Below are 10,064 nucleotides of genomic sequence, written 5' to 3'. Positions count from 1 at the left end.
TGTCATAATTTAACTGTCCTCCAATGCTTACAATGGAAGATAGACACAGGAAATGGGGAAGAGGGGAAAACATAGGGAAATTGCTTTTCATATAAATAATGATTTTAGTACCTATTATTCTACAATTAATGAATTCTATAATCTCTCTCTCACATTACCCACATTCAGTTATGTTTATAATTCCAGTACGTGAATGTGAATAGTGTTCTAAATTATATTATCAGCATGTAAATGTGAATAAATAACCCAAAATGTGTCTTGATTTCTTAAAGTGTCTTCCTTTCCAAAACAAAAGCAAGTTGCTTTCCAAAGGAATGTCAGACTGATGGATGGTAAGTACATAAATGCCTCACATGTTGGAGTGTTCATACAGTGAGGGAAAAAAGTATTTGATCCCCTGCTGATTTTGTACGTTTGCCCACTGACAAAGAAATGATCAGTCTTTAATTTTAATGGTAGGTTTATTTGAACAGTGAGAGACAGAATAACGCATGTCAAAAATGTTATAAAATGATTTGCATTTTAATGAGGGAAATAAGTATTTGACCCCTCTGCAAAACATGACTTAGTACTTGGTGGCAAAACCCTTGTTGGGAATCACAGAGGTCAGACGTTTCTTGTAGTTGGCCACCAAGTTTGCACACATCTCAGGAGGGATTTTGTCCCACTCCTCTTTGCAGATCTTCTCCAAGTCATTAAGGTTTCGAGGCTGACGTTTGGCAACTCGAACCTTCAGCTCCCTCCACAGATTTTCTATGGAATTAAGATCTGGAGACTGGCTAGGACACTCCAGGACCTTAATGTGCTTCTTCTTGAGCCACTGCTTTGTTGCCTTGGCCGTGTGTTTTGGGTCATTGTCATGCTGGAATACCCATACATGACCCATTTTCAATGCCCTGGCTGAGGGAAGGATGTTCTCACCCAAGATTTGACAGTACATGGCCCCGTCCATCCTCCCTTTGATGCAGTGAAGTTGTCCTGTCCCCTTAGCAGAAAAACACCCCCAAAGCATAATGTTTCCACCTCCATGTTTGACGGTGGGGATGTTGGTCTTGGGGTCATAGGCAGCATTCCTACTCCTCCGAACATGGCGAGTTGAGTTGATGCCAAAGAGCTCCATTTTGGTCTCATCTGACCACAACACTTTCACCCAGTTGTCCTCTGAATCATTCAGATGTTCATTGGCAAACTTCAGATGGGCATGTATATGTGCTTTCTTGAGCAGGGGGACCTTGTGGGCGCTGCAGGATTTCAGTCCTTCACGGCATAGTTTGTTACCAATTGTTTTCTTGGTGACTATGGTCCCAGCTGCCTTGAGATCATTGACAAGATCCTCCTGTGTAGTTCTGGGCTGATTCCTCACCGTTCTCATGATCATTGCAACTCCACGAGGTGAGATCTTGCATGGAGCCCCAGGCCGAAGGAGATTGACAGTTCTTTTGTGTTTCTTCCATTTGCGAATAATCGCACCAAATGTTGTCACCTTCTCACCAAGCTGCTTGGCGATGGTCTTGCAGCCCATTCCAGCCTTGTGTAGGTCTACAATCTTGTCCCTGACATCCTTGGAGAGCTCTTTGGTCTTGGCCATGGTGGAGAGTTTGGAATCTGATTGATTGATTGCTTCTGTGGACAGGTGTCTTTTATACAGGTAACAAGCTGAGATTAGGAGCACTCCCTTTAAGAGTGTGCTCCTAATCCCAGCTCGTTACCTGTATGAAAGACACCTGGGAGCCAGAAATCTTTTTGATTGAGAGGGGGTCAAATATTTATTACCCTCATTAAAATGCAAATAAATGTATAACATTTTTGACATTCGTTTTTCTGGATATTTTTGTTGTTATTCTGTCTCTCACTGTTCAAATAAACCTACCATTAAAATGATAGACTGATCATTTCTTTGTCAGTGGGCAAACGTACAAAATCAGCAGGGGATCAAATACTTTTTTCCCTCACTGTAGTTCCCTTGGGTTGCATTCCAGTCTAAGCAAGGCTTCCAAAATGACCATGTTTTTTAACTCTCCCATGTCTCCCTTTGCTGGACTGTCAGTCGTTCACCAAGCCTCCAATATTTATGTTTCGTAAAAAACAGAAACACTATCATCATCCTACCTTATTTGTTTCTATCCCTCATGCTTACCTGTCAGGTACCACCTTTTATGCATATATATATATTATAATGATATAACATTTTATTATATTACATTTTTCACAGCCATTGTATCTACAATGAGGGTCTCATGAGGCGGTAGTTACAATTAATAAACTCACACTACGTTCAGTGTTTCACAGCAGCACGTTTCCAATCATAGCTGAGGACAATTTAACATTCCCTTCTAGCCAAGAGGAACAGCGATAGAAGCGTGAATACATTAGGCCTTACTCTCCTCTCTCCCTCCTCCCTCACTCTTTCCATCCTTTCCTACACCGTCCTTCACACAGGGTGCTTACAGTATTCTCCTGCCATTTCTGGATCAAGACATTCATCCATAATGGCATGTTTTGTTTTCATGGCCAAATAAAACTACTAGACAGGCCCCCTTACATTCATTCACTCTACTTGGATACAGCCATATGCTTTCCAATTTGTGAAAAGCAAACAGTATGTCGGAGGAAATCGAATTGTATAAAAACACACCAGCATAAAAAATGTCTTGACAAATGTACAAGCACTGCAGTTCCCTTACAAGTGTCCATTGTGACTTACTGTAGACAAACCCTTACATTGATTGATGTACTTCTGGAAATGAAATACTATATGTGTGGACTACACATGCCCTCAGCACAACCAGAAGCTCCAAGCCAACAGAAAGGGTTTAAAGGGGCAGTCTGGGATAACATTTAGTAAAAAAAAGATTCTTCCATGAAAATATTTAAAGACATTTATTTCATTCGGGTGAGGTAGAGTAGTTTGAACCCAGTTAAAAGATCAATGCCTCTTCAGCGAACCAAGGAACAAACTCAAACCTATTGCTCTTTTCCAGGGTATTCTGAAAAGAGACCCACCAATCTTTCAAGTGTTGTCAACAGATGTTTGACACTCTCTCTCTCTCTCTCTCTCTCAGCAGTTAAGGTACAAGCATTAGGGAAAATGGATTTCATTTGCTGTCCCGGGCTGGTGCGGGGGTGGTGGGAGCGGTTACTGAGGGAGGACCTTCAGATGACTGATGTGTTTTTGGAGAACCGCAGAACTGCTGGCTGGCGTAGAGAGAGCAGGGTTGCAATGTTGTGCAATGCTGTTTGTCTGTGTGAAGCTGGCATGGCCCCCGTTTCTCTGCTCCTCTGCATCTGGTCGTCATTACGTAAGGAGGGGAGGGTATAAAGCAGGGTGCTGACGGGGCTGGGCCCCAGTGCCTGGACCATCATGGAGGCTGCTCTTTGGGTGTGCCTAAGTTTTCTCTGTCTGCAGGGCAGCTTGCTCCAGTTCACACATGGTGCAGACTGTACTGGGACATCACAGGGGAAGAACTGTGTCAGCGGGCAGACCACCGGAGGAAAGGTAAGGGATCGGGACTCCAGGTTGTTCTGTTTTGGGGATGAGCTCCTTTGATCAGGTAGATGGAGTTGAAAAGTGTTGGTGCTGGAAGGAGAGATCCGGGGTGAGTGTTTTTTTGTACGGATTTTGTTATGTATTTAATTATTTTCATGATGAAACATGATGAAATTGTTGTTTTTACAAGCTATTCGAAACACTTCCCCAGACTCTGCAGTAACAACATTAGCTCAGAAGCCAAAGAAAGCCAGTAACTGCTATGGAATGCTTTCTGTTTCCATGGAGTGTGTGCATGTATAGTGGTTGAGGATGTGATATTTTGAGTGGAACACTTGCATGGAGTTAAACAGAGTTACACATTCCAGTAACCTGGAAACAAAGTCTCATTGTAACCTTGTCTCCAGTCGTACTATTACCAATGCCCCAAAAAATACCCTCGATGGAACAAACTCTCTGCAGACTTTTCGTGTGGCCACAGAGCTGTTTGAGCCGCCATATTTGCGGTTGACATTCTTTGTGGACATTCACCATGTTCTGTCCAACGGAATCATCCTCATCTGGCCAATAGATCCAGCAGATGCAGTATTTCAAATGAGGATTGTCACCAACAACATGACAGACTTTTGAGTCTAGATTTATTTTCCATGTGGAAGGTTTTATGTGTAATTACACTATTACAGTGTGTGCAATTATAAACTTCAGATGTGGTTGGACTCTCTTTTGCCTTGGGCAGCATTACTGAAGAAATCTCTTTTGAATTCAACGTTGAGTTTATTTGCCTGTGCCTTTTTCCACCAAGGTCACAGTGAATGTAGATAATGGAACAGAATATATTACAGAGGTAATTGACAGTGCTCGCCAACAACTAGCACAGGATAATACAGACTACGAAATGAAAAAAATAACAGGGTCGAGTCCATGTAATGAGGGATATGTGACCCTGAAGAGCACTCCACGTGCACTGGATTGTGGGGTGTACACGGCTTATGTACTGACCTTGGTACATAGTATGGTGTCCATATTGGACAGCCATATCAGTCTCAGCAGGAGTTGTTTCTGTCTCTTATATTTCCCCACCGTGAAAGGGGAAATATAAAACTTTGTTCTAGTGAAACCTACTCCTAACTCCAAAAATATGGTCACTGTTTTACCTCACTCATCCTGACAGGATATGGTTTATGAATTTTCTTAGTTAACCTAATGGTAAAACTTTAAATTATATATTTTTTTTATGGGGGGGGGTAACTTTAAGTTACTGTCATACCTATGTAACGACATACAAACATGTTGTAACATAAACATATTGTAATCGCATATGAGTGGGGTTGGGGTGTTATTACATATGTGGAATAAAGAATAAATACATTTTTTTTTCACGTGGTAAAACGCTCTTCTCACAGAATGCAGGGCTTGTGCGCCGGATGCCATCTGCTGCAAGAAAGACCCATAACCATAAACAGCCACAGGTATATGAGCCTCCCTCCCCACAAAGACATCCTACCACAGTCTGTTCTCTATCACAGAGGGATCCCACCTTGTACTGGATTACTTCCCACTCTGGGTTGGTGTGTGCATGACATATGGCTGTGTAATGATAACTTCCCAGGAGGCATTTGAGTCCAATGAGACACTAAGATCAATGCAACTAAAATGCTTGTTGTCCTAAGATATTGACTATTAATATTAAATATCAATTCACCAAATTCATTGCACACACACAAACACACACACACACGATGCAGGTGGATTCGGTGGATAAGACATCTGTCTGATGCTCTGACTCTAGGCAGACGTCTTTGGCTGCACTTAATACAATTACATTTGCGGAAGGCATTTCATTTTTCCTAGAAAACCTTTAAATAGCTGAAATAAGTAAATGAAATCAATGACAGAATGGTTTGATTAACTGATAATTAAAATAGAAGTGCAGATGGCACTCTTTTGCTAAGTGCAGAGATGAATTATAGGTAATGCGTGTGTAGAGGAATGCTAGACTGGCGCAGCAGAGAGCTCAGCGTATCCCAACTCCAGATGTTGTGAGTTCAAGTCCCAGGTGGTGTCATATTGAAAAGTCAGTACTAAGTGATCATGTCAAATGTAATCATATTGTCGTAAATTAAAGATTTTTTACAATATTTTAGCTGAACAGCGTACCACTTACCTTAAAACCCACATTTTCTTGTATTATTTAACTAGGCAAGTCAGTTAAGAACAAATTCGTATTTTACAATGACGGTCTACCCCGGCCAAACGCTTCCCTAACTCGGACGACGCTGGAACAATTATGCGCCGCCCTATGGGACTCCCGATCACGGCCGGTTGTGATACAGCCCGGAATCCAGGGTCTGTAGTGATGCCTCTAGCACTGAGATGCAATGCCCTACACAGCTGCGCCACTCGGGAGCCCTTACATAAAAAACACGTATAATTTGCAGTTACACATGCAAAAATCGCATTTAGCTGATTTCACAAGTTGAGCAGAAATGTTCACATGTAAAAATCAAACTCTCATGTGGAATTGCATTTTGACGTGAAATAAAGACGTGTTAAACTCATGTTGTCACATTTATTTCACAAGATCATGTTTTCACGTGTAGTTTCGAGTTATCACGTGTCACATGTTTTGCTTTTACATGTCACGTTATCACATTAACTTCACATGCGATCACATTATCATGTGAAATTCGAGTTGGTCTTCTGTAAGGGCAGTGCATGCATATTATGCTTTTCAGCCATCTAAAAATGCTCCACGTTCATTAAGAATGTAATTAATGCATCATTTATGTCTTAAAAGATGTGGCTAGATGACATGCCATCGGATGTGCCATTGGACAGACAGAAGAGACAGTTGGGAAGGAACTCCCTCCTTCCTGGGTCCTTCTCAGCCAAGGGCTTCCCCAACACACTCATCAATGTTCAGGTAAGACTGGAGAAAGGGAAGGAGGGGAGATAGATGAAGACAGGAAGGAGAGGTCTCAAATGATCCAATGGGGCTGTTGTGTTGTCATTTCTGCGATCCCTTAGAAACGGTGGAGTAAGCAAGAATGCGAAGGTGCACTGGAGTTTTTTTTATCCTGAGTTGTTTTCGTGAAGCACTTGGTGTGCTAACACACCAGTGATGGCTAGTGTCATTGTAAATAGGAGGGGCTCATTGTAATGCCTGGGATGGAATAAATGGAACCGCATCAAACACGGTTTCCATTATTTTGATACCGTTACATTTATCCATTCCAGTTATTATTATGAGCCGTCTTCCCTTCACCAGCCTCCTGTGTAACATACAGTAGCCCCTTCTAGTTTCTAAATGATCCCACGGGAATGTTGTTCCTCCAGACAGAGCGGGCCAGGAGACACCTAGGCCAGTCTGGGACTAAGAAGAACAAGTATAAATCCAGAGTGGGATCCTTCTCTCTCCTCAGCAACAACAACCCCAGTGCCTCCCTACAGGTACACAACATTGCCACGACAACACAGGATCAGAGCATCATATGATACCGGTCCATATGTTAATATCAGAACTGTTTGTTTCGTGAGATCCTCAAACATACTGATGACATGACACAGTACATGTACGGTGTCCATATTAGGACCGCCTCAGTCTAAGCAAGAGTTGCCCAAGTCTCTGAGAGGCTATCTTAGCAATGCTCGGTCGACCTGCCTTCAACCTTGTGTCATGTCATTGTTCTTCCAGGTAACCAGAGTACGGAGGCAGGTGCAGAATGAGAGGAAGAAGGCGAAGCCAAAAGGACGACCCGGAGCGTATTCCTTAATTTTACGACCCGCCGCACCCCAAACAATCCCCCTGAGTAAATCAATCGACTATCCAATCAATCAAACTTTTTTGTCCCCAGAGCTAAATTCTGTTTGCAAGCAGGGTAAAAATGTTAAGAATACAGAGTTCATGCAAAACAGTTAAAAACCAATTACACAAAATAGTTAAACTGTTTACCAATCTGTTACATTTTTTTGTGACTCTCTATCTAAAGTAAATGTTTGACGTGAACAAATAAATAACTTGACTCTTTCCCCAGGGACAGAGATGCAAGAGGAGCGCACAGAAGAAAAAACAGGATTGTTTGTTCCTAAAAACATTTAATTAAACAAGTGATTTGCTGAAGCGCTACTGCTTTAATAGTTCATGAACTGTACTTTATATATTCTCTTTGTAAACATATTGGTTTTACATGTATTATTTTAAAATGTTATATTATAATATATACGTATAATAGAAACACATCGCTGAGGACAAGTATACAGTTTCTTTGAGAGCCCCTTTAATATTGTCTTTTATGATCTGCTGATTTACACTTAAATTTTTTTTTTTTTTTTACAGAATTGTACTTTTGAAAAGGTGATTCTTTGGTAATTCTGTGCATATATCAGATTCAAATGAAGGCAAAATGTAGGAGGATACTTCATGAGAGCTTTCCCCAGCTTCTACATCTGCATTGCTTGCTGTTTGTACAGCGCTTTGTGACATCAGCTGATGTAAAAATGGCTTTATAAATACATTTGATTGATAAGGCTACAGAGGGTTGTTACTTTCAGTTTAGTCTATGACAGAGTTGGGCTTCACCTTGACAAATGGACTAGTACATTTCACTATTCCAAAAAAACAGGCTGTTCCTTTAGTCCAATAAATCTTCCCAATTCTCCCTCCCTGTTGCCCAGTGCAACACCTTGAATTCTCACACAGCGGGATCTGAGAAACTACCAGAAATTATTCAGAAATTGTGGATTAGGGGGGAAAATGTCACTGAGATTCAATTACAGATGGTAGATCCCCAAATGGCAGCCTATTCCCTACATAGTGCTCTGGTCAAAGGTAGTGCACTATGGGCCCTGGTCAAAAGTAGTGCGGTATGTAAGGAAGAGGGTGCCGTTTGGGTTGCAGAAAGTGAACGCCCAAGGCAAGGAGGATCAGGGGCAGAGTCTAAACTAGCAGGCAAACCTTTGTGCTGAGAGGGCGACTATTCTTTAACATTTATGGGCATTGGACCAGTTGCTAGCGAGGAACAAAATCCTCAAGATGTAAGCCATCCGTTTTAGAATATGGTAGAAAAAAAAAAAAGAAAAAAAAGTTGTTTTATTCATTTGGCCAGCACTAGGAAGCTCATGACATAACTAACGGAGATGGTTAGAGTGTTTTTGCACACAAGTTAAGTCTTGAATGCCCAGCAAAGCTACGGTGTGAACGTACTGTCAGAACAAGGGCTTGGTGACGCCAGGGCAAGGATCCAAGGTGAGGTCCAAGTCTAAGGTGTCCATATTAGGACAACCTCAGTCTCAGCAGGTGTTTCAGTCAATCCCTGGCATTATAGCCACAAGGTAATTGTAAATACATAAACATTTGTGTTGTGAAACATGCATATGAAAGAGTCCTTGCGATAATCATAGTGAATTCAAAAAATGATGCGATTTACCACATATCCAAATCTTTATTTACATATCCTATGAGCATATTAAGGCAGTGTATGTCATTTTAGTTATAAATTACTCAATTTTATTGAATCCAAAAACATGATACCCCATTTTGTTAGCGTCGTCTGTAGTCCAGCAGACGCAACACATGTTCTACCAGATTTTCATACCATAATACAGTAGACTGCTATTCCCCCACAATCACATTAAGGCAGAACAAGAGGTGATCATGTTTTAGATATGCAAATCTCAGAATCTCTGTATGTGGAGATCTACGATTGGCATCCACAGTGACTTGTAGGTGAGATTGGCCTGTCAATCAATTGCCGTAGCTCCCGTGACCGATGAAGCTCCTTTACGGCACTATTAATGTGTTAAAACCTCTATTAACCCTTCCGTTACCCTGCGGTCTGTCTGAGGGCTGCCTGTGTGTTAACCCATCCTGTTAACCCCTGCAAGACATCACAGCTTGGCCTGGGCTTTTCTCATCTGGTCCCTGAGCTCCAGATGGGCGATGGACGACATGTGCACCTCGTCTGGCCCGTCTGCTATGCGCAGAGTCCTGGCGTACGCATACCTGTGGAGGGACAAATGGGTCGTATTTATTATTGCACCAAACGGAAGAAAAGGGACTGAAACAGAGAGGCACTACCGGAACATGTTCGATAAGAAACGCTTGTTTTCGCTTCAAAACGTTTTGGTACATTTTGCTGGAGTGTGCACTGATGAATGAACCATTGTCATACTCCATCTGAACAATAACAATTATTATTTAGAACATACTGTAGCTGATTCTGGTGATACAGCAGCATCCTAACGTGCAATAGAACACTGTATGGCTTAAGACCTCGCATCGACAGTTAAATACCCTGTAGCCTTGAGAGAGAGAGCGAGAGAGAGCGAGAGAAAGAACTTGGCCACATTGATACACCTTGTAAGAAAATGCCACACAATGTTAGCAGGAGGTCAATGTCAACTTCTGTGCAATATCTACAGTACATCAGCTCCAGACTGGAAGATTAGGCTAATACTGTGTGTTAGGATAGAAAGGAGTAATTAGCCTATTGTCAGATGAAAGTGTAATTTGTCTTCTGACAATAGACTCTATTAGTACTGTAGTTTGCATTTGAGACACACAAATTGTAATTGATCA

The 10,064-nt window shown here is 41.7% G+C and overlaps 2 protein-coding genes across 7 annotated transcripts in view; one reads left to right on the top strand and one right to left on the bottom strand.

The window, feature by feature from the left end:
* Window positions 1–3,189: 3,189 nt before the first annotated feature.
* Window positions 3,190–8,015, top strand: LOC106578645 (uncharacterized). Of its 3 annotated transcripts, none has more exons than XM_014157679.2 (6): window positions 3,190–3,496; window positions 4,891–4,956; window positions 6,285–6,410; window positions 6,824–6,937; window positions 7,182–7,296; window positions 7,522–8,015. In XM_014157679.2, exons 1-6 carry the CDS (start codon window positions 3,362–3,364, stop codon window positions 7,584–7,586), a joined length of 621 nt encoding a protein of 206 aa, XP_014013154.1. In that variant the 5' UTR covers window positions 3,190–3,361; the 3' UTR covers window positions 7,587–8,015. The 3 variants fall into 3 exon arrangements, with proteins under 3 accessions (XP_014013154.1, XP_014013152.1, XP_014013153.1); XM_014157677.2 differs by having other exon boundaries at window positions 7,182–7,365; XM_014157678.2 differs by lacking the exon at window positions 4,891–4,956 and having other exon boundaries at window positions 3,322–3,496; window positions 7,182–7,365; window positions 7,522–7,627.
* Window positions 8,016–8,908: 893 nt separating this feature from the next.
* Window positions 8,909–10,064, bottom strand: part of LOC100194819 (acyl-CoA dehydrogenase family member 11) — a 51,475-nt gene continuing 50,319 nt past the window's right edge. For 2 of the 4 annotated variants that reach the window (XM_045701833.1, XM_045701834.1), the window contains exon 22: window positions 9,213–9,488. Coding sequence is in view for 2 of the 4 variants with exons in the window: in XM_014157644.2 (XP_014013119.2) it covers window positions 9,374–9,488 (115 nt within the window). In the remaining 2 variants the exon portion in view is untranslated. 4 annotated transcript variants of the gene reach the window in all.

The sequence above is a fragment of the Salmo salar genome, chromosome ssa19 (genome assembly GCF_905237065.1).
Source record: "Salmo salar chromosome ssa19, Ssal_v3.1, whole genome shotgun sequence".
In the NCBI taxonomy this organism is placed as follows: Eukaryota; Metazoa; Chordata; class Actinopteri; order Salmoniformes; family Salmonidae; genus Salmo; species Salmo salar.
Note: the sequence above shows the minus strand (reverse complement) of the source record. Positions and strands in the feature narration are given on the sequence as shown.